This window comes from Ascaphus truei, chromosome 7 (assembly GCF_040206685.1).
Source record: "Ascaphus truei isolate aAscTru1 chromosome 7, aAscTru1.hap1, whole genome shotgun sequence".
In the NCBI taxonomy this organism is placed as follows: domain Eukaryota; kingdom Metazoa; phylum Chordata; class Amphibia; order Anura; family Ascaphidae; genus Ascaphus; species Ascaphus truei.
The window spans coordinates 36,049,537-36,074,846 of record NC_134489.1 but is presented as its reverse complement, the minus strand read 5'-3'; the positions used below and the strand labels follow the sequence as shown (position 1 = coordinate 36,074,846).

General features: G+C 41.1%; 1 protein-coding gene across 4 annotated transcripts in view; it reads right to left on the bottom strand.

Annotated features, from left to right (window-relative positions):
• HDGF (heparin binding growth factor) overlaps positions 1 to 25,016 on the bottom strand; it is a 30,229-nt gene extending 5,213 nt beyond the window's left edge. The window contains exons 1-8 of one of the 4 annotated variants that reach the window (XM_075607685.1): positions 24,585 to 25,016; positions 7,926 to 8,002; positions 5,284 to 5,422; positions 3,985 to 4,053; positions 3,406 to 3,477; positions 1,645 to 1,716; positions 452 to 523; positions 1 to 177 (exon numbers count right to left, since the gene is read on the bottom strand). In XM_075607685.1, the coding sequence (XP_075463800.1) occupies positions 1 to 177; positions 452 to 523; positions 1,645 to 1,716; positions 3,406 to 3,477; positions 3,985 to 4,053; positions 5,284 to 5,422; positions 7,926 to 8,002; positions 24,585 to 24,671 (765 nt within the window). In that variant the 5' untranslated portion in view covers positions 24,672 to 25,016. The remainder of the gene's footprint in view (positions 178 to 451; positions 524 to 1,644; positions 1,717 to 3,405; positions 3,478 to 3,984; positions 4,054 to 5,283; positions 5,423 to 7,925; positions 8,003 to 24,584) is intronic. The other 3 variants (XM_075607686.1, XM_075607687.1, XM_075607688.1) reach the window with 3 other exon arrangements.
• Between the last annotated feature and the right edge of the window lie 294 nt (positions 25,017 to 25,310).

The window sequence follows — 25,310 nt, the reverse complement described above, 5'->3', positions numbered from 1 at the left end:
CTCTGCGGCGTCCTCCGCTTTCCGCTTAGCTGCGCTCTTCTCGTTCTTCTCCTTCGAGTGCTCGTCAATCACAAGTTTCCCCTCCTCGTCGCTGCTGCCGTCTGCGTTTCCCTTCTTCTCGCCATCCCCCTCTGCCTTAGCTTCGCCTTCCGCCTCTGCGCTTTTCTTCGGGGCTGGCTGGAAAATGGCGGCGGAGAACATGCACGTTAAAGATAAAAATAAATAATAAAACGATGCCTGGTCCATTGCCAGGAAAGTGTGGTTGTGGGTTACTTCCCAGAAAAGCTCATGTAAACCTATGGCTGCTGGCAACTCATTAAAAATAAAGAACAAATGATGGATTCACATCAGACATCGAACACATACTTATATAGGAGGTCTAATTATGAAATGTTAATGTATAAAAACACCCTGCTAATCTTATTTTACATCTCTCGGCTCACTGCCTAACCTCCATTGGATCACTAGAGGGCGCTCTTCCACGCTCTGCGAAGCTGCTCTTTGACTTTCGCTTCCGGGTTGGCTAGAAACAGAAACAAAGGCTGAGCATATGTCCATCGGGCGTAGGTCTCCTACCCGCACGAGCATGTGGCTAATAGGGGCTTACAGGGGGCAGGGCCCAGACACTCGAGCTATATTTAACATCCCTGCATTACATAGGAAATGTTGCAAACGTCCCACCTCCTTCCCCATGCACAGTGCTAAAGAAATCGCACGGCTGGCCGGATGTGATCGCTTGCTGGCAATCTTTTCTTTAAATAGCTACATATTCAGGATGCAGTACTACATTTTTATTTATTTATGCATACCATTTTATCTTTCTGATGTGAAAGACAATACAATGATCTGATATGCAAGTTACAGAGCTGCCATTTGTTGGCTAATTGTAGACATTTTTACACTAATAATTCTAATGTCTGTTTTTTGTGTATGGCCAAGGTTTGCTTTATTACACGGGTATTGAAGGAGCAATCCAAGCAGGTTACGCTAGTGTTTTTTTGTTTACATAGGATTGAAGCAGGCGGTCTCCGGAGCGGAGCCCCATTCATTTCAGCTATGGGGACCCCCTGTTTCCAGAGATACTTACCTCCGAAGGGGGGCGCCGGTATCTCCTTCCAGTTTAAAGCCCCCGGTCCCGTGGGCCAATAGGAAGCCGCACCGGATGATGTCACTTTCATTTTGGCCCGCAAGGCCCGGGAGCTTTGAAAAGCGGCCATTATGTGGTCCCTGCTAGCCAAATGGGCTACTGGCACTGCCTACGGAGGTATCTCCGGGAGCCGAGGGAACCGGAGCTGGGGGTTCAGCTCCGGGGATCCCCTGCTTCAACCCTATGTCAAAAATAAATACAAGGAAAACAAAAACGGACGCTTGGATTTCCGCTTTAATGTATTAGCAAGTCTGTCATATCCTCTGTCCTCGCTCTTTTTCTCTGTGAAGTAAACGCTGAGGCCCACACCCCCCCCCCTTTTTTTTCTTCTTTCTTTCTTACAGTATAATGAAGTATAATTGTACCTTTTGGATTGCCTGTTTAATGGCAATTTACTTATCTACCCACTAATGTACAGGTCAAAGTACAAGGCTTGTGGCCACAGTGTCACATGAAACATGGATGCGAGAGGAAAGGGGGGGGGGGGAAAGAATCACCTTTTCTCCATCTTTCGCGGCCTCTCCTTCATGCTCGGACACCTTCACGGTGGAACTTTTCTTCCGGGATGGCTGGGAGTAGAATACAGAAAGAAATAAGTGAAACCGTGCTGTGTACGCTACATTTAACGCGTACGCCCACCTGAGCACGGAGAAAAAAAAAGATCTGATGTTAACCCAGGGATGGGAGTCCTCAATGGCCACCAACAGGTTAGGTTTTAAGAATATCCCTGCTTCAGCACAGGTTGCTCAATCAGTGGCCACCTATGCTGAAGCAGGGATATCCTTTAAATCTGACCTGTTGGTGGACCTTGACCACTGGAATTGCCCACCCCTGGGTTAATCCATTAACTTACAGAGAGAACAGAAATGCACTGGGAAGAAATATAAACAGGTCTGGTCGGCAGCGAATTTACTTGATTTTTACGTTTCAATGGGCTGATTCGTGTAACTATTATAAGAAAGACTACAAAACAAAAATCAGGATGTTTTGGGTTCCAGAAAAGGACTAAACATTCAAGGGTCCATTCATTTTTTCAGATCCAACGTCTCAAACCATCACTTTGCTCAAAGTGCAAATTCTGTGCATGGGCAAAAACCTCCCCCTAAAAAACAAAACATATTTATCCCTATCCCTTGCACCACGGGCCTACTACACAGCTGAGCCGGCTGTCAGTTTGGCAACGGGGAACCTAGATAAAAAAAAAAAACAAAGATATCGCTGGCATCCTAATCCACAGGGGAAAAAAAAAAAAAAAAAAAGCTGTGGGACGCAGAAAACAGACTACAGAACAGAAAACAGTAACGTATCAACGGAATGATTAGAGAACTGAAGGGTTTAACATGGGGCTCACCATCATCTCTTCTAAATGTACATTTCATTCATCGTCATATCACAAATAAAACGGCAAATTTAGATTTGACAGCATGTATCTCTAGCTTTAACTGCTTGGAAAAAAAATGAATTCCAAAACTAGCAAAGAACTAAAATAGAGCGAGTGAAGACACGGACTCATACCGACGACACAGAGATTGAAGCACAGAAACCGGATTCAATTCCCGGTGTCGGCTCCTTGTGACCGTGGGCTAATCACCATCTTCCTGTGCCCCAGGCACCCATTGGGAGACAAGCACTACATGAAATAAAGTTATTATTTGCAGAGCTGATGAAAGTGATAAAGAGATCAGTGACCGTTACGGCCTTGGGTGGTGTAAATGACTACTGTTTACAACTGGTTTGTTATTGCTCCTTATTTATCTGGTGTAAAAATCTGTATGTAAACTATTGAAGATTCTGGATTTAGAATTCACTGCAAAAAAAAAGTTAATGGTCTCTCTAAGAAAGTTTTTTCTTACAGACTCCATTACAGAGAACGCCACCATGCTGGTTGGGTGCTCAGCAAGCAACAGTGCCGTTGCCGTCCCCCCATCTCTATCAAGAGCTCAACCATGGTTCCCTCATGTCCTGGGACCCTCAATACCCAGATTTATTTTTTTTGTGTGCCGGATTTGACAAAACAAAATGTGGCCCAATAATAAGGCCTTAAAGTGATCTCCTGGTGGGCCCATATTCTGCTCAGTGCTACAGCAGGAAAGGAAAATTGGGGGGTGCCCGGACATCACAGGACAATTTATATATATTTTTTATTGTAATTGAATGCTGCTTTGACAAGGTGTGTGTGTGTGTGTGTGTGTGTGTGTGTGTGTGTGTGTGTATACCAGCGGCTAAGACCATCTCCCTTTCACAGCCCAGGTAAAAACCTTTTTTTCAATGGTTGCTGGTTCTCCGTCTTGCTCTGCTACTCTGCCTGTGGAACCTTTCCCCTGGAGTGGCTGGAAGTAAAGAAGCAGAATACAGTAATGTGTCGATTATGCCCCAAATCCCACCGAGCTAACCTCCCATCTAATCCCAAATGATCCTATTTCTCATCTTCCTGCCCTTAAATCCAAGGCCTTGGTGCACATCGCTTAACAAGAAATTGGTTTGACCACAAGCTTTTGTGGCACGGAAGCCCTTTCCCACCACCTTCAATATCTCCCCATCCCATGCCTGTGGGAAAATGCTTAGCTGGGCCTCCTAATCCTAACTTTACAAAAGGTGCTCATCCCTTAAAAGAATAAAGGCGGTGGGATTGTGGCATGACTCCCTCGTTGTGCATGCGACTTGCTCCTAAGGATGAAGGTTGCATGCATACTAAACTTCAAATAATCCAGGTTTCTAATTGCCAACCACATGACATGTGTCATTGAAGTGATTCAGTTGTAAAAAGGATTAAGATTCTAGAAAATTCCTTGTGTTATCCGTCTGCCCTGTGAACTGCCTGTATAACTCTGGCTAACCTCTGCCTCTGACTCTGCCTCGTTATCTGCCTCTGCTCCACTCTCACTGCAACTTTTCCTCAAGTCCAGCTGAAAACAGAGCGCAGAAAACCCTTGTCACACTGTGTGCTGTGCATTACTTTGCCAACTGTGCTATATGAAAACGCTGAGTACTAATTGTTAGTGAGAAACAAAATCATGGGTCTTTCAATACAACCACTCCTTGTATAAATGGAAAACGTGAATCACAGTCTACAAGTGAATTCTTCAGAGATTAAATATTATACACATTTTTTCAAAAGCAGACAAGTCTTTTTCATCATGCGTTGACAAAAATAAGGGGCCAGTGAGGTTTTTAAAATCTATGTACACTACCATTTAATCTATGAAGAACTCCCATGATAGAACGTAGAACTGCATTAAAACAGCAGGTCGTATCGGGAGGCCCCGGGTTCCAGAGAAAACACACACACACACACACACACACACACACACACACACACACACACACACACACACACACACACACACACACACACACACACACACACACACACACACACACACACACACACACACACACACACACACACACACACACACACACACACACACACACACCTTTTATCCGAGAGATTTTTCCTCCTAGCTAGAAAATCGCTTCCTGGTCTTGCTTGATCAGGGTCAACCAATAGAAACCTGTAACATTGTCCGGAGGTGACACTGCAACTTCCTAGTGGTGACCGGCAGCAAGATTGGTAGCCTGTGTGTGTCATTTACAGACACACAAGACTGAAATCTCTCTGGAACCGGCGGGTTCCTGGAGGTTGAGGGACCACAGATCGGCTATTGGGGACCGCCCAGTTCAGGCAATTAAAAGATAAAGTAATGCACAAAATGGGGGGGGGGATTTCTGCTTTAATAAAAAAGGAAGAGACTTATGGAATTGCAGATGGTAATGGTTAGACTATGACCAATGTAAGGAATCCCTGCTCATCTACCTCTCCCACGTGCCATCGGTGAAAGCTTAAAATGCAGTCGACAGATTGGAGGGTAGGAAATCCCATGCCTGGTTTGGGCTGCTCTTCAGTTATGCAAGGACTTTATTTAAAAAGCCACAACAACAAAAAAGGTGAGTTTTTAGTTTTCCTAGATCTTTACATACGGCATTTAAAATAACTTACCTGAGAAGAATGGGTCCCAAGTCTATTACAAGTTACAACACATACTGGACTTGGGCATAAAACGTTTCATTCTAAACAGACAATTTTGAGTTTGTTTTTGGGGTACCTGACCATACGAGAGACACATGGACTTTACCTGGTATCCAGATGCCTTCACTGTGGGGTTATTCTCAATTTCCCATAGACCTTCACTGAAGCCTTTCCTCTTGTTTGGTTTGCCAAACTTCTCCTTGCATTCTTCGTAAGGGAAGATATCTTTAGGACCAAGGTATGCCCTGTTCGTTGTAAACCAAATAATGCAACTTTAATGAACGAGAATTGGACAAGCACACTGTCCCTAAGCAGCAACCCCCCCCCCCCTTTTTTTTTTAAATAGTTAAACTCCCCCAATATCCGAACGAGTAACAAAACCCTGCAAAAAAACAAACTTCATACACAGTTTAGGCGATTTTCAAGTGACAGCCATGCAGGAACTTTGGCAAGAGTTTGCACCACCTAATGCCACCAAAATGAACCAAAAGGTAGTGGATTTGTCATTACACCATATAATATCACTTGTAATATTTTTACAGTTACACAACGAAACAGAATATTAAACAAATGTACAATTAAACGTCAGAGGCACCTACTCTCAGGGTAAAATAGACATTTTAGGCACGCAACAGATTTCAAAATGAAATCCGATTACTTATGGTTGTAATGTTTGTGATAAAGATCCCATGGTGTATGCCATGAATATGGCAGAAATTATTAAGCATTCAAATCAATCTGGCACACGAGGTTAACAATTGGTTACAAATAGTCGTAAAAATACCCAATTTTTTTTATTGTAGGACGAACCCCCCCCCCGTCCATGCCTAGTTTTACGTGCAGATCTAAGGATAAAGAATATCTGGTTTTGTAAGTGGGGGGATTGAAATATGGCTTCCCAGACACTAGCATAAACAGGCCCATTTTAAATGTACCTTAAAAAGTATTGTACAAAGTTATAAGGTCTTATAGATTGAGGCAGAGTTTGGGAAGTCAAAAGGAAGGTTTCTTCTTTTAAATCAGAAAGCGGTCAGGCTGATTGATGAAATGTGGTAGGTTTTATGGGTGTTTCACTGAAGACGGTTTGGCCATACGAGTTTGCATGTGTGAATAGAAAATTAGATTTCAACAGAGGGAGAATCTGACGTCAACAAGATACGTGAAGTCTCATATATTTAAACTGAAAACCTTTGTGAGGAAGAAACCATACACAAGTTTAGTGGTACCATATAGAAATTCTGTTTATCTTTTATTTGGTTACATTGTTTGCATTTATTATAACTATGTTCTTGTAATAATCTTTTTCTGTAACCCAAGCACTGTATTTCTGTATATTAAAGCGAACCTTTAAATCGGTAATACTTTGTGCTCTGATTGAACCGTTGCACGATTTGCAGCGAGTAATTTACATTTTCGGACACAGGTCTGTTAAAGTGCATAGTTTTTATTTAGTAAACAGGGACCAAAAACCCCAGCAAATATAGTTTTGTGTTATCTTTGGTGGTGGCAATGAAAAAAAAACCAACACACACATAAATATGAACTCCTTTGAAGTAACTTGCAAAGGAGAAACGGTGGGGCAGTGAGTTGGCTGTGTGTATTAACCATAGTTGCATATGTCACGTTCTCAAGTGACAGATATATTGGGACAGATTTGAGGGGAGATAATATTAATTTGAGGGTCCATGAGTGGAGAAAAGTGAATCAGCTGGATAGCTGTGTATTTACCCTTGTCCCATACACAGTGGCCGTGTGTAGTAAGAATAATGCAACATATAAAGATATACAGGCATACCCCGCATTAACGTACGCAATGGGACCGGAGCATGTATGTAAAGCGAAAATGTACTTAAAGTGAAGCACTATCTTTTCCCCACTTATTGATGCATGTACTGTACTGCAATCGTCATAACTGATGTAAATAACGCATTTGTAACAGGCTCTATAGTCTCCCCACTTGCGCACAGCTTCGGTACAGGTAGGGAGCCGGTATTGCTGTTCAGGACGTGATGACAGGCGCATGCGTGAGCTGCTGTTTGCCTATTGGGCGATATGTACTTACTCGCGAGTGTACTTAAAGTGAGTGTACTTAAAGCGGGGTATGCCTGTACATATAATTGATGTTGGCTGCCATATAAACCTCCAAGGCAAAGCTTGTACATTTTAGTAGAGCAGCAATCTCATCCAGAAACCTAACAGTTTAATTCATATAATGCCATTATCCTGTCCCCGGAGCGTGTCCTGCTCTTTAATAAATATTTGATTATTTTTTTTTTGCAACAAAAATCATGATTTTCTTAAATCTCTCGTTCTTGAGGTTACCATGGTAACCTCATACTGCGCTGGGCTTGAGGAGACAGCCACAAGGACCACTTAATATTGCACCTGCTCAAACATCCTGAACCAAGCATTTGGTTTTAAAATAAAAACCATCTCCAGGACTGCCGCTTTAAAGCATTTAACAGCACGGTGTGTACATTGCACACCCACTTATTATATTTAATTTAGCTGGCACCAACAGCCGTGTCTGTAGCTCAGTGATCTAATGCTGCAATGTGGTTATAATTAAGTGCAAAATAAAGCCGTGGTTACCAGCCGGTAACAAGCGATGACTCGTAGCTGACATCATATTAACCATGCCAGAGCTGAAGGATAGTAGAACTTATACAGGTTATGGTAATTTGGCCGCCACGTGTTGGAATGTGAAACGGAATTAACTGCACGTCATGCTTTGGACTTGATACTCACGTTTCATGAGTCCCAAAGAAAAACACTTGGTATTTATTTGAAGACGACTTTACTGCAGCTTCTGGGATTTCATCAATCTACCGACAGGAAAAAGAAAAAAGGTGCATGAATATAGATGTGCAAGTATAAGCGCGTCAAAATGCGTTGGCATGTTCATCTCCGCCACTGGTAGCAATGCTTTGCAGGCATCTTCCACAGTTTATATTGGACCATGGAAAGCAAGTGGTGCTTCACAAAGCCTCCTATGCCAAAGTAATTGCGCTATATCAGCGTTTCCCACACCTCTACTTGGAACAGCGTAGCCAGACCAGATTTTGGGCGTAACCAATGAAGTAACAAGAACACGTTTGTACTTCTCTTATAAATGAATGTGTGATTACTAGGTTATCCCTAAAACATGGTCTGGGTGAGGGTGAGGAAAAACTACAAGTGCTATGCAGTCTCTCACACTAGCACTAATTAGGACTACATTTTCTATGGTAGTTAAAGAACAAAACACATTCAAAAGTGGCACTGTTTCTTTAAAAGATCAACTAACCCATTGTTATTTTTTTGTCAACACCAAAATTAATTTCAGACAGAAGTGAAAATAAAAGCAAATCATTTAGGCAGGTCTTCTATATTGTACTCATAATTTAACCAAATAGATTCCCTTGAGAGCATTTCTTAAAGAAAATACAAAGCAGATCTGTGTTTCTAGGTCAGGAGCGTGGGTACAAGTAATTCAGGGCACGTGCTCTAGCTAGTCTGCATTGCTACAGTCCCACAAAGCTAAATATTAACAATAAAGAGAAACAGTCGCATATATACTGCCTTGCACATTTTTTTTTTAAAGAATTAAGGGCCCCAAGTCATAAGATGGAGGCTGGCACTGTCAGCCATTTCTGAATCCAAATAAACGTAACAGGGACCAACAAGATAAGGGCATTATCAGAATGGGAAGTGCAACAGCAATTGGAGGGGGGCGGGGGGGAGGGAGGCGGTTAGGAGTTGCAGAAGGTTTGTGAAAAACAGTGCAGGCGGCAATTGAGAACCACAAAAGTTAAATCCGCTGGGTATAAGTGTGCTGTCATGAGCAATAAACGCCACATTGCTCATGATCAAAGCCAGCAGCAGAAAACAGGAAACCATTTTTTTTCTCCCTGTCTGCATGTTATAAAAAAAAAAAAAAAAACCTGGTAAGGTAACCCCCTCCTCCATCTGCACAGTGCAGAGTATGAGGCAAACAAGCACTGAGATGCTTTGGCATTCAGGAAAGAAAAAAAGATCAAGTCAGACACCAACAATAAAGCGTTTCAAATAATGTTGGATTTAACCTCCAGTGCAAAGGGGCATCTAGTACGCAAGGGGTTAAAGTATTACCCATGAATATTTATAAGTACACACAACCTCTGTTTTTGTTGCCGTGTCCAGAGGGGGAGGGGGAGTCACTTTGTGCTCGTGACGCCATTTCATGCAAGAACCGTAGAACACATTTGCAATCGAGCAGCTTTATTCTATTGCATCCATTTAAAAGACTCTACCAGACGTCACTGCTGAATGTCGGCTCCTAAAAAGAAATTTGGTCGATCTCGTTAGCAAAGTGTCTGCGGCTGCTGCTTCTTACCCCGCCTTCCACAGGAAAAAGATATGCCTATTCTATATCTAAAACACCGCGCAGAGAACCAGAACAGTTGAAGGAGTTCTTATTTATTTTGTCAACGGAACCCGTTTGTATTTGTACTCAGAATAATAATAAAGCCTGCAATGTACTTCCCTCAGCAGTGGGGAGAGGATAATAAGAGTTATCTTTTCTCTGTGGTAACCCTGCTTTTAAAGTGAGCAAATGGTGGCCTAGTTGTTTAATTATTGGCAACAGGTGACACAGCCACGAGTCTCAAGAGTCAGCCTGGCTCCTGTGCAATTTTACTGGTAATATGGATTCTCTCGATTTGACATATTCAGGGTGTTAAACTCTTCAGCCTTGTGCTGCCAGAGCAGGAATCATCTCATCATATAGGGACCAGTTTTATATATCTTCCGTACTGTATATGCAAAAGCAGCTTTTTGGATTGAGGTTTAGGTTGAACTTGATGGAAATAGTTCTTTTTTTTTTTTTTTTTACCTCATCTATCTAATTGTTATGGGGCAAATGCAGCTCTTGTACCATTAAACAAAATTGATCCTCAAACTGGGGTTAACTAGGGGTTCTTTCAGTTATTTGCACTCATTGAATCCCGTATAGTGGGTATAGGTTAGTCCACGGATGCCAATATTCTCTCACTGGGCCACCCTGATAGGTCGCAAAAGAGATAGAGGTAGACCTCTGAAGATGGGGTCCCTCAATACAGTTAAAACAAAACTTTAATTACATCCATAAAAATCGCATCAATAACAGTGTGAAAACCTATTTACAGTGACCAATATAAAATCCCTGGTGGCGAGGTGGCTGTCTGGATAGGTGGGGGGAGCGTATCCAATATACAGCACTAGCCAACCGAGGTCTACACAGGGTTAAAGATACTGCCCTGGTCTATCCTTGCTATAGTTTGATAACTATGCAGGTATATGGAGAGAAGAATTCATATAGTCCCAATATTGTGTGTGTGTGTGTGTGTGTCACACATATGATTTAGGCATGGCATACCACTCTGTCTCCAATACTCGTTATCTCCGTATACCTGAATAGTTATCAAACTATAGCAAGGATAGACCAGGGCAGTATCTTTAACCCTGTGTTGACCTCGGTTGGCTAGTGCTGTATATTGGATACACTCCCCCCACCTATCCAGACAGCCACCTCGCCACCAGGGATTTTATATTATATATTGGGCACTGTAAAATAGATTTTTCACACTGTTGATGCGATCATCCCTTAGATGCACCTTGATTAAACTTACTATACATAAAAGTGAGGTTGAGCAGTAGTAACTTAGGACTGCCCAAAACTGTGAGCAAACCCTATCCTGCTGAACCACCAATATTAACAGAGTGGCCCACAGTTCTGCAGAACAGGACATGAAGGGACAGTATGAACGCTCAATAAACACAAGATGGAAAGCAGAGTCTTCAACTATTATCAAAGTGTAAGAACTAGTGCATTTACTGCAGAATATCTTGTCATATTTGTTTTTTTATTTGAACTTCATGGCCTACTTTTTAAAGATATGAAATACTAACATAACTGAAAACAATATCAAGCCATTAGGAATGAACAGAATGTATAAAAGTGATATTTACCCACAAATTCTGGTTTGAAATTATACCCGAATTGGCTTTCACAATCATACTCTTTTCTAAAAGGCATGAGCTGCAACAAGAGCTGTATCAATTCCATTGCTGCCTATTTACCATCTGTCTGCAAACTGAATGCACAAACAGTCGAAAAATGAGAAGTCAAAACGCATGGTGACACAGGCCATAAGTAGGCCCTTTAACCAGTGCTTTGCCACCTGCTGCCGCCTTTGCACACAGCCTCCTGCTCAATAACACCTTTTGCGTGTTCCTAATTTACCACAATCCCAAACCTTCATGGGACAGATGGGGAGAGAGACATTGATTTTCTTTGCAGCAAAGATCTGTTAGGGAAAACAATACTCCCAGCCACACCAGTGACAACCAGGGTTATGTTTCTCTAGAGTGATACAGCAGGTCGTTTTCTAGCTGCGTGTAAGGTCCCACCCACTCCGTGAAACCTTTATGTAAACTGTGCCTATAAAATAAAGCAGCAGTGTCTGGCATTGTGCCTTTTAAAGCAGCAGTGTCACTTAGCAAAGAGATATTAGGACTGGGCAACTGTAATAAAAGTAACCCTAGAAAGGGGCTTCTGTTTCTTGTTTGTTTTTAGAGCAGGAGACTACAAACGTTATGATACCTCCGACCAAGGCAAAAAAGGTACAACCCCAGCTGAGAACGCTGCATCAATCTGTATGTTAAAAACAGTGGCGCTCCGCTCCTGTCCCCCCCGCCCCCAATCAGGTCAGATATTCAGGTTATCCCAGCACAGGTGGTCAATCAGAGGCTCCTGTGCTGAAGCAGGGACCGATTTAGCCACCTGTGCTGAAGCTGGAATTCCTCAAAACCTGACGTGTTGGAGGGAGGGGGGGGGAGAGGGTTAGAGGAGGACTGGAGTTGAGCACCCCTATGTTAAAGAAAGGAGTTGTATAGCAGCATGTCATTATGTTAGGTGTTTATAATGAGTTTCACGCATTATTCCCCCCCCCCCCCCCCCAATTTTATATCTTTTCAGAAACTTAAAATGACATAAATGTGTTAGTATGTGAAGGGCCCAATGTGGGAGGTACAGGGACGTGTCAAAAGTGCCACAAATGCAGCAACTTCAACCTGTGCCTACTGATGGGTTTCTTTTTATAATCAGGGAAGCAATTTTGTTTGCCAATTGTGCAGCTGCTGTGTATTCTTAGCCGTTTGGCGAGACGTGCCTGAAACAGAGACGCTTGGTATATAAACTATTACTGAGTGGGTCAGCAGCCGGGGCCTAAAGGATCATGCACTTTCCAATGTGTTTCTGACAAGTCCGACTGGGAGCGAGGAATAAACTGGGAGAAAAGTCACGTTGCGTGTTTGGCTGGTGAATATTCAATACTTTTTTTTTTAACAACCAAAATAAAGTCAATGAATTACAAAGCCAATAAATTGGCATATATTTGTTTTTATGTTGTTAACCCAATTGCTGCCAGAGGGGTCAAGAGATATACATGTGCAACATCAGAAGCATGTGCGTAAACTAATTGCTGAACAAACTCCTATACCTAAGAAATCTAAGTCACATGTCATTACTGTTTAATGCATATCTTCAGCATTAATAATAGGGTAGGGTTCCCAAGCAAATCTTCGTTCGTAAGGGCACTAATTATTACTGCTAGGATCATGTAACTACATGTCACTTATACAACCGTATAACGCCATCAAAGAGGGAAAGAAAAAATAATAACCAGGACAGTTTCAAGAAAGTAATAGCTTGTATGTAAGCAGCAGGAGAGAATGAGTTAACACCAGTCCTGCTGCTAATTAGGACCAGACACTAAAATCAAGAAAAGCTCCAGAAAATTGCTCACTGTGGCCCGTTTGCAGTTGAGAGACTTTCATAAATAAAACCCACAAAAAGGATCACCATCTCCTTAGGTGCAGTGGAAAAATAAACGCTGAAGGGAATTGTATGCATTTGGATAAGAATGGGAGTGTGTGCATATTTTATATGAATAGGGGTTTCGTGAGGAAGATAAGTGTGTGAGAATATTAATATTTGTTAACCTTTTAGAAGTATTGTGTTTGGACGGTTAAGGTTGAAATAATAACCCATTTCAATGAATATTGGGCCTTTTCAACAATTGCAGTTTATTTGCAGACTTTTCCAACTTCTCTCGGTTCTCTCTCAAGAGAAAAACAGAAACTGAAATACTGTAACTGAAATACTGTAACTACAATCTACAAAGCACTGCGTTTCCCGAAATATTTATTATATTGGTTGCCCTTTAGCTCACAATTAGAACCACAAGAGGCCTTCTGCCTTCGTGTTTGAAGCAGGTCAAAGGGCATTAGTGGGAGGCTTCTGGGGTCACAGACTGGATTCTGGAAAGCTTCAATAATGTTGCTTTGGGTTCCTGCTATTAAATAGAAAGCTTTAGGCTATAGGAAGCAGATTTCCTCTTGACATAGTTGTACACGAAACATTGACTATTTCTCAGGTATCGGCCCTTTTTTGCATTTGCATGTTGCACTATTGATAGGATCACATTGTGATTTGTGTGTACTTATTTGACTTGTAGTTACCAATACAAACTTTTTGCTAATTGCACATTGATTGCAGACTCTGCTTTGGACTGACTTTTTCCCTGAATGTTTTTTACATGCATGTTGGGCTTCAATTTTTGGAGGCCTTGTCATGGGATTATTGCACCTTCTAAATTACCTTAAGGTAATTACTTGTTATTCTGAGTGCATTATGACCCTTTTCTGTGTACAGGAGGCGTGCAGTCGTATTTTTAACTTTGAGGGGAGTTCACCATCAACACCACCATGTCCCAGATCGTAACTCAGCATTGCTTTGCTACCACAATGACCAAAGCAGCAGACACAGGAAGTGGAAAATAGTGCAAATGGGCAAAGATTTACGGAGAAACCAGGCTCGCAGGTGAGAGATAACAAAAACAAATAAGTGACATAAGTGTGGGAAACAAAAATTTTTGTGATCAACTTGATTCTGAAAAACGCAACTAAATTGATCCTCTGCAATAAGAAGATTACTTTAATAAAGCAAAAAACATTGTCAAAATGTAATGGTGGACCATACAAACAGTCTTATAAAAGCTACAGTGCTGCACATGGCTGAACGTGTGCTACTTATATACAAAAGTAAATCATCTGTTTACTTCCAGATACTTTTGCTGTATCCTCAGCCTGCTGTGAACAAATTTGTACATGATTCGATAGGAATTTTCCAAGAACATCAATTAAAACCGTCTTAATATGACTAGAACCCACCTAATCTCATTGAAAAGACAGGTGAAAAAATATAAGCACTCGCGGCCCCGGATTTAATTTACTAGAATCAATACTTTGTTTTCCAACATTGTTGCCATGAAACACAAATAAAGATAAATGTTCTCTAGGTAAAACAGATTACTTGCTTTTCTTATCGTTACACACTGGATATTTATATGGTTCACAGATGCACAAAGTACTCAATGTCTGTAATATGAAGTGCCCCCTTTAATTCAATATTCCTTGAGAAATAATTCCTGCAATACAGCAAATGTGCAAGACCTGCTTATTGTCAGCTAACCTTATGTCCGATCCTTACATATTTATCAGCCACAAACCTACTTGACCACCAGACACATAGACTATGGGTGCAGTATCCTTTTGTAATAAATAACACTGCATTTGAAGACTATAAGTAGTTCTTGGTGCACTGGACCAGAATATTACCAATAGTTATGACATGTGCCTAACTAGCAACTTACTACCATGCAGTGCTCACGCTTCCAGACAATGTAGAGCAGACTCAGTTATGCATTTTTAGAGATAACAGACAAAGAGATAACCGCCCTTGCATAGCACATAATCCAGGATGACTCCGCTCAATACATGTTATTCTGAAACACTGCACTTACACCAAAGCTTGCTGTCAGAATCATTTCACATGGTGGCGAGGTCATACAAAGCTCAGTGATAGGACAAGCAGAATCATGCATTCTTGGAGATCCAAAGAGGTTTCTACATATACAACAAAACGTATCCAACAAGGAATGGAAATTAGACCCCTACTGCACAGCAGCTGGATCCATAACAATGTTTACAGTACACCAAACGGTTTTCCATGAGATCGGGCTATAGAAAACGTAACAGAATAGCAAAGACAAGGTTTGTGGGACGCTATCAACAGAATGAAGAAGCAAGATGAGCCAACACACAAGCAGGATTAAATAAAATGTATTGTTGGTCAATAATAGTATATGCTATTAGTTACAGAATGTAGCACACACACACACACACACAAAAAAAACACTTAACCACAGGAAAATTCACTCGCGCGTTAAACGGCCATAGTAACGGTCATGATTCAGCATCAAACATAGCAAGTGAAGAAATTACTATTTCCTGGATCAGTAACGAACGTACATGTCACCAACAACCATAGCTCAACCTCCCCATCCATGTATTTTGTTATATTTTAATAAAGCAAAAAGGAAGCATATGCATGAAATGGAAAAATCTAATATTTCTGCTGCTTCTTTCAAGTCAGCGAGATCAAGGATACCCCCGCTAATGTGGCAGCTAAGAAGTCCCGTATTTAACATTCTAAACTCAGTTACATGCAGTTAGACTGTCTCACTTACACACCGATCACATTTGTGTGAGAATAAATAAAATATGTGAATATTCTCAAAGTCAGTCAATGTGAAAATCCTGCAATAGTTTTCTGGTTCTGACAAATGCGGATACAAAATCTTATTACCAAGGAAGGACTCTAATAATAAAGCAAATCCTGGAAAATAGTAGATATTTTTTTTTTTTTAAACACGTTACCTTGATCTTTCAAAAAAAAATATAAAAACCATACACCGTATATAAAGTTACACAGCCGATTGCCTGCACTTTGTTGAAACTTTAGATCATGCCTAGTTTAATCACACCTTTAAGGCTACAAGAGATCTGTACTGTGAGTTGCTTCAATGAAAAATCTGAAGCCTGTTTCCACAGCTACCTTTGTAAAGATGATATTTGCCAAACAAGAAAATCCTACATTTTATTGGCTTCAGTATTACTGGGTGGAATTGACGTGTCATTACTCAGAGGAGATTTGTATTTAACTCAAGAAGGGGCAGGTCTGGGATGCTGGGGCTCAGAGAAGGATGCATTTTAAACCTCTAATTAACATTTTGGCAGTGTGCCGCCTAACCTGGAAGTATAGAACAGAACTGCTAAACCTAACAGTGCTCTGTGCTTAATAAACGTATTCTTTGAAAACACTGATGCCAGCAAACACAACCCAGTGAAGAACTTTGCACCTTCCAGTAGTTTGAGATATGGGGGAGGAGCCGATTTGGCAAATCGTGCAGATAAATAAAGCTGTACTGTGTATGATGACATCCAAATGTGTAAAGCAGTGGTTCCAAACTCCAGCTATTAAGACCCCCCAGCAGGTCATGTTTTTGGGATATCCCTGATTCAGCACAGGTGGTACAGTCTTCAGCCACCTGTGCTGAAGCAGGGATATCCTTAAAATCTTACCTGTTGGAGGCACTTGAGGACTGGAGTTGGGAATCACTGGGGTCGGGCAATTTTAATGTTTTTCTTGTTGGACAAACAGTTTGGAGTGTGACCACACCATCCCTTCATTATAGTAATGCATGTATAATAAACTAATTACACAAAATGTATGCAAGTGGCATCAATTTTAATTGTATAATGTTAAGTCTTGCTGTTGTGTGTAATCTGATGTCATTTACACATGGTCATCTATGCGTCTCAATTATTGTAAGGGCCTGCCAAATATATTAAAGCTGCAGTTCAGTCAATATCCTGCATGTGTGTTTTTTTTTAATAAATCAGTTCTGTAGTAAGAAAAAATACTTTTAGCATTTTCTGTTTTTAAAAAAACAACTTTGAAAGACCAATTTTCTTGTATTCTATTTTAACAAGAATTTGCTAAGGCACTGCATCTTCATGTCCTGTCACAAGCCCTGGCACACCCCTTTGTCAGCCCTGCCCTCCCTCTAGCACATGTCAGTGCAGGAGTGCTCATGAATATTCATGAGCTTCCACTGAGTGACAGAAGCAGAATATAAACAGATCCCTTCACTAAGTATGTCACCAAATTTCGCCGATCAATACATGGAGAACGAATTGACCTGCAGCTATACAGCTCTTTAGGTAATTAGAGATTGCCCACATGAAACTATTGAAGCTTTAATGGTACATGCCCATAGCCTGAATATACCTAAATTCCTCTTACTTTCTGCAACTCTCTTAGGTCAATGAAGGGCAGACCTTGGCTGGCCAGTTACCAAACAGGCATAAACAAATAAAAGCTAAGGTCTCAAATGGATTTGCGAATCTAAGTGCTTGATGTGCAATATTCCTATAATACAAATATACTAAATACATGTATCTTAATTATAATGCATTTACTTATTTCTAAACTAATTTGAATGTGTTTGGTGACCAATGGAAAAAAAAAAAAACACAACTTAATATGACAGTTATGGGGCTCTGGAAAAACAAAAACAAAAGTAGGATTCATGTTTACTCCCCCCCCCTCCCCCCTCCATTTCACTACAGATCTCTACCCTAATAATTCAAGTACTATATAGAATGTTAAAGTCTTTCAAGTTAAACTACTATGAGCAATTCCCCCAGAGTCCTATGTAAGTTTTACTCAATGTTAGTACTGGATCTTGAACCTGAGCATGTCCTGCAATACAGGCAATAACCTACATGGTTTGTTTTATACATCTGTTCTGTAGTATTAGATAACATACTACATTTTTTTTAAATTATTTTATTTCAACTCAAAGTGATTTTTAATGAGTGAATGTACGAAGCATCCTTTGATTTCTATAGCAGGTTTATAGCACACCTCCCCAGCAATGCAAAATCTATGCAACACTTTCTTATTTGTGATTATCTGTTGCCAATATTCCCAGCAGTTTGAGCTGTAAACTGTAACAATAGATAATGTTACTTTAGTAATAAGAACACATTGTAGCTGCTTAGTTACACTGACTGGAAGATTGATTGAAAATGAAAGGCATCCATTTAGTGGACCCTGGGAAGCAGGATTTTGCTGATTGATCACAGGAGAATTAATAGATCTGCAGCTTAGGCAATACATTTTCAATAAAAGGTCAATATATATATACACATACATACTGGCTATGCATCTTAACCCAGGCAGTGCTCAAAGCTGTGAAATGCAACAAGCTTAAGGAACACAAAAAAAGTGTTCCCCGCAATCCGAATGAATACAAAAGAATCAATGATACTTGAAATGCTGATATGTATTAATGAGCAAAAGTGATGAATTGACAGTGTGCAAAAAAACGCAAATCACATAAAATGAACAGGAGGGGGAGGGATGGTGAGGGAAGGGGGAAATGTGACATCACTAAAAAGTGAGGGATATGATAAAGAAACCCCTAACAGGGAAGGAAGTGGGTGCGGTGAGACGCAGGGGGGCTCCCTCATATCATATCCCTCATTTTGTGATGTCACATTTCCCCCTTCCCTCACCATCCCTCCCCCCGTTCATTTGATGTGATTTGCATTTTTTTGCACACTGTCAATTCATGTTCTTCACTTTTGCTCATTAATACATATCAGCATTTCAAGTATCATTGATTCTTTTGTATTCATTCTGAGTGCAGGGAACACTTTTTGTGTTGTATATGTCCTTAGGAGACATTAGGGGTCTCTTCATTGTTCCCTAGCACCCACCACGTACTTATATCGCTAATATATTTAATACATTAGGTAGTGTGGCCTATACAACATACTGTCTGCAGCAAGCTTAAGCTTACAGGGGACCATGTTAAATGGTTTTGAAGCAAAAGGTGGCACTGTGTGCTCATTTGCATGTCATTTCCCAGAATCCCTTGCTGCAGTGGAAGCACTGTGTGCTGGGTGATAATGGTGAAAGGCAGGGTTGCAGACCTGTCTGTCTAAGACATGCAAATGAGCATACAGTAATATTTCCATTTGATAGATCTACAGCTATTTTTTTAAATCTTTTTTTTTCTTTTAAGTGGCTCTTTAAAAACATGATTCTTGATCTCTAGCGTTTGAGGATACCACAGTAACCTTCAGATTGCCATGGGGTCTAGGAAGAGCTCCATTTTAACATCCGGGACACATAATATTTCAAACACATATATCCCCATAAAGCATCAGATTTGGAAAATGCAAGGAGATCTATTAAAACAAGGGAAAATCATGGAATGCAAAAAAATATTTTTTTTTAAACTGCCACCAGCAAAGGCTGCTGCTGTAAGAGGATAACCTGCAACTGGAAACCAGAAATCAAAGTGTACAGTATTTTGCGCTCCACGATTTGGGGGGGGGGGGGGAAATAACTGGGTCAAGCAAACAATGCAACATAGCATAGACCTAATTAAACTGGAATGGTATTTCCACCACAAAAATGACGTGAGTGCACTCAAGAGGTGATGTGCGTATAACTGAAGCTGCAAGAACAAACAACTTAATAGGTTTTGGGTGTGATACAGATGTGTTGCTACCCCTTCTGTTAACAAAAGGGTTAAGTTAGTTGTTCTGAACTCCAGTCCTCAAGGATTGAGCATTCTGTGCTGAAGCAGGTGTATCCTGAAAACCTGACCTTTTGGGGGAGTCTTACGACTGGAGTCGAGAACCCCTGGGGTAAGCCTTTCAAGCAACGAACTACACAAATCTTGCGTGTGTAATGTTTACAATGTGTGCTATCTAGGACAGTGTTTTTTAAACTTTTTTTGGTTGAGGAACCCTATAATTTTATTGTGAAAATGAGGAACCCCAACCCTCTCTACTAGCACGTCTGAGATCAGATGCATTGTAAATTCTTCTGTATTTGGTACAATTTTCAAATTACCTGAAAATTGCAGGGAACCCTTTTGGGGATGCCTAGGGAATCCAATTGTTCCTAAGAACCCCTGTTGAAAAACACTGATAAGAGTTTGGTACAGGGTATAATAGACCGAGACATGAAAGAAAATTTAGGAGGCTTCTTTTAAGCTGCACTGTATCCTGGACAACAGGATTTTATGGCTTGTTTTACTCCGCGTGCATCTGTTGAATATGAATAAACGTTCTGTGCTATGAAATAAAAAACAAAAAACAAATATATAACAAAAAACAAATATATAAAGGATACTAGATAGTTTTTGCTCAGAAAATAACAAAAATTACAACATGTGCATGAATAGTTTTCTTTCTCACCTTACATAAACACATACTTGTTTTAGCCCTTAGTTAAAATGTTATGTATCAGACAGAGTGTGCTGTTTTTGGAAGAGGAGTATAAAACTTCGTAAGTAGTTTTTCAGGGGAAGGGAAATGGAATATACACTTAAACACCAATGTTTCCAAAGAAAACAAACACAACGTAAGTAGTAAACAATGTTTGAGATACCATATCAATAATTAGTACATTATTGATGGTCTCATATGGGTAACAAATGTCCATATGTATTAAATAAAATCCTCTGGTCAGAGAAATGTCCAGAAGCATTTGAAACATTGCCCCTGACACCCGCAGCCTCAATAATTCTGTTTAAGACCCATGGCGAGATACTACGCTGCCTTATGGATAAGTGATGACATCTAGACTGCAAATCTTGCATATCTGGGACTTTTTTTGTTATATGGAATATCTGCAGTGATTTTATGCATGTGGACTTCTGTTTTTCTTCCATATGTGTGGAGACTGAATATACCAACGAATGATACGGTATCAAGCATCCTGGTTTCCCACATATCCCGTGTATTTTTTTTTTACATTTTTCCTTTTGATTATTAAAATATTTTGCTGGTTTCGAGCGGCTCTGTAGAGAAACAGGCCATCAGAAAGGTCTCATAACGCAAATTTGTGCAGAACTGGAGAGGGCAGTAGAAGCCCCCACCCACGACTATATGCTGCATTGGGCAGCAGAATTGAATATAGTTATAGACCGAGAGGACTGGGAAAGTATTTGGGAAACAGCCTCAGGAACTTCCATATGTACCACAATCAAAGAAAATATATACAAAATATTGTTTCGCTGGTATCTTACCCCAGTTAGAATAAATCAAATCTACCCCCTGGCTTCCGATCTATGTTGGAGAGGCTGCGGTCAAAATTGGGACATGGCCCACATTTGGTGGACATGTCCGGAAATTCAGAAATACTGGGAAACCATACAAAAATTAATAGAAGACCCGCTGACCCATTGACAATACCCATTGACCCGCTGACCTACCTGCTGGCCAAGCCCTTAGAAACATTGGACCGACCAACAGGCAAATTAGTCTCCTTCATTCTCATAGCGGCTAGATGTGCGGTGGCGGCAGCCTGGAAGAAGGTGTCCCCCCCCTCTAAACAAACAGTAAAAAAAAGGGTAAAAGAGGTGATGGAAATGGAGAGACTGTCAGCCTTCTTGAAAAGGTCCACGGTCTCTTTCTATAAGACATGGGACTCATGGTTGACCCAAATGGCACTCCAACGCTAAACCACCTCATAGGAATAGAAAAGGAGCCAATATAGAACAGAGACCCTAGTAATAGAGGCAGAGAAGGAGGCAATGCCCCCCCCCCCCACCCCCCTCTACCCCTTCTTCTCCCTTTTCTGTTTCTACACTCACGCTGCCCCTGCAGACCCCGGTCAGGGGAACGTTGAGACTTTTCCCCCCCCGACGAACACCAACAAAAACGAAAAAAAAACCTGTATTAGGCCAAAATATTTTATATGTCTGTAATCATGTGAAATGTATAAATGCCTAATAAAAAAACTTTGAAACAAAAAAATATTTTGTTGGAGTATATAATTACCCTTTCCTTTTTATTTCTATTGTATGGATCCCTACAGAAAGGGATGTTTTTAAGGATATAGCCCATTATACACTGCAAGAGTCAATAGAAATTCCCCCCCAAAAAATGCACTGTTATGAGAGTAACATCACGAACAAGCCCTTGGTATTTGATAAATTATTCTGCAACAGGCCGAAACTCAAAATAATGTATTTAATAGCAGTGCAAACTTACATGATTCATAGTCACATTTTGTATAAGAATTCTAAAGAAATTTAGAACCTCAACCTTATATCCAAATGCTCAACCTTAATATCAGGTAGGAGATATAGAGATATATATAAAATGTTAGTATAATACTGGAGGTGCATCAGGGAAAGTAAAATATACATGTATACATAAATTGGAGTCTCCTGGGAGGGGGGGTCACAAAAAGAGAGTTCCTGCATGTATTGCACTCACACACCAAATATATAATGTAAAGAACAGGGTTCAATAATCCCAGAGTATAATACTCAATAAGAACAATCACCAAGGGCTGGCGACAACTCCCAAAGGAACTCCAAATAGGAAAAACAATAAAATGTTATTAACATAACAATGCTCAATGTCTGAAGTGGGCGAATCTGGTTCAAATTCCAGTGTCAGATCTCTCTCTTCTCATGGGAGAGTCACTATATCCATGTGCCTCAGTCACCAACATTAGAGATGGGGCAGGGCCTCGTTGTGCCTGTACAAACCGATGTAACATGGCTGTGGTGCTAGAAGTCGTGGGTCCACAGCAGTGGGAGAGTACTTGTGGGAGGATTCAGTATGTTTTTGTACCCAATGAGTAAACGCTGTATTATATATTATATATTATATATCTCTCAAAAGTGTTTAATGTATAAGGCAAGAGACAAAATTACTGTCTCACCTATAATACTAACATATTCAATGCCACCTTCTTTCAGGTAAACACAAAAGCAGTTGGTGTTAAATTGCCCATTTAAAAAGACAATGTAAACCATCTTGCCTCCCATTGTAGTGATTGTAAACTAAAAAAGCATCACATTTCAAGCACATATGTAGCTGCAAACGTTTATATTAATTAAAATGATTAACATTTCTTGAAATATATTATGTACTGCTAGTAATCCCAAATACCTTATTCGTCTTACTAATAGTATTTATACTGAAATAGTCAAGACTGGTTTCATTTCAGTTTTCAAAAGATCAATAAGAATCATAAGACAGTCATTTTTCTTTTTGTTACAACAAACAAGGTACCAGCCTCTCCCCCAGGCCTAGCAGACTTAAAATCTCCAGCACAACACACCATTTAAATATCTACTTAAATGTTGTTCCGGTAAGAAAACAAACTGCCATCGTTACAAAGTCTAAATACTCTATTACATCTAATGCATAAAATCGGGAGCATTTTGATGCGATGACTCTCTCCCAATATTTGCAGCCGAATGATGTGCAAGAGAAGAAAATTACCAATTGGAAAACATGTTGTGTGTGAATATTTATATTTGTACACTGACAATCACTTTTCTTCAACTATGCTTTGCAGAGTCAGAGTACATACACTAAAATAAAGTATTTCATTCAGGCAATGTGTACCAAAAAAAAAAAAGCTTGTTTGAATAAACCACACGCTTTGCTCATCTAATAAAGAAGGTATATGTCGTTTGTGGTACCGGACTGGACAAAAGTTGTATACTGGGAAGTTATGTATCTCGTCTTGAATAAAACACAGGCCTATCTTCTTCAAGACTAGACACAGAACTTCCCAGCATACAACTTTTGTCCAGTCAGATACTGCAAATTATATGTGCAAGAACAAAGTGGGAGGGAGACATGTGCTTTTTTGTTTCTGAACTCAAGACATGGCTCCTTATACCCAGGCTTAACTCCCCCTCCATAGAACCCTGCAGACAAATGTGAGCTCCTACAGTGAGGAGTATTGCACACTTAGCAGCGAGCCTGCTCCTGCAGATGGTCTCATTGTCCATGTGTGTAATAAACTTAATACACCAATAACTCAATGGAGAAGCAATCCCAAGACACTTTTTAAACAAAGGGTCTCTGGGTGGAACTTTGAACCTTAACATTACACACTTTTGAGAGAGATATAATACACCGTGTTTGAGAGCACTAAATGAGACATGTATTTTTAATATCTAGCACTCCCCTTAACATCTTTGTAACAAGAGATTCCCTGCAGCACATTGCAACCTCAACCCACAGAAGAGGGTTTACTCATTGGGTACAAAAACGGACTGAATCCTCCCACAAGTACTCTCCCACTGCTCTGGGCCCACGACTTCTAGCACCACAGCCATGTTACATCGGTTTGTACAAGCACAACGAGGCCCTGCTCCTACACTCTAATGTTGGTGACCGAGGCACGTGGATATAGTGACTTACCCATGAGAAGAGGGAGATCTGACACTGGAATTCGCACCAGATTCATCCACTTCAAAGGCAAAATTACTGTACTAATGAGCTCCATCTTCAGACCCATATGTGTTGTATGAAATAAGAGGCACATAACATGTTCACTGCCAGAGGCCTACAATACCGTGTATGTATGTGTGTGTATATACATGCATACATATACACACACGCGCGCCCTCTCTCGCCACATTTGCGCGGCCCCCTCTAACTTACCCTGGCCGGCCAGTGTGGGTACCCCTTCATCTTGGCGAACACCAGGTCCCCGCACTTGTATTCCCTCTGCCTGTTGGAGCGGGACATGGCGCCTCACAGCTCCCCGGAGCAGCTTCACCTCCACAGGCCCGAGTAGGGGGGAGGGGTAGAGGAACAGGGAAGGAAAGAGCGGGAACACACACGGGAGCCCGGAATACCGCGCACTCCCGGACAGAGGGGATGCGAGGCCTGAGGCGGCGGCGGTTACTCAGGGACGCGGGCTGAGGCCTCGGTCAGTCGGTGTCCAGGGAGGGCAGCGGGGGAGTCGGTGTCCGGCGGTGGGATGGCGCCCATCCAGTTGTTTGTGTTTGAATCTCTCCTCTCTCGCGTTGATTTGCTCCCTCCTCCGCTCGCAGGGTCCCCCTCTTCTCCTCCCCCTTTTTTTTTTTTAGCTCGCCTCCCTCCTCCTCCTCCTCCTCCTCCTCCTCCTCCTCCTCCTCCTCCTCCTTCCCCCTCACCTCAATACCACGATTGATTGCTCACGCCTGAGCTTTAGAAGGCGAAGTGGCTTTGCCGTCGGCACCTTTGTGACGTAGGCAGGCGGATGTGCTGAGCCCAGAGAGAATAGATTGTTGCCTAGGAAACAGCTCTCGGATATTGGGGCCTGGTCCTGGTTGTATTAAATCCCATTGTATTGTATTGTATTGTATTGTATGTCTTTATTTATATAGCACCATTAATGTACAT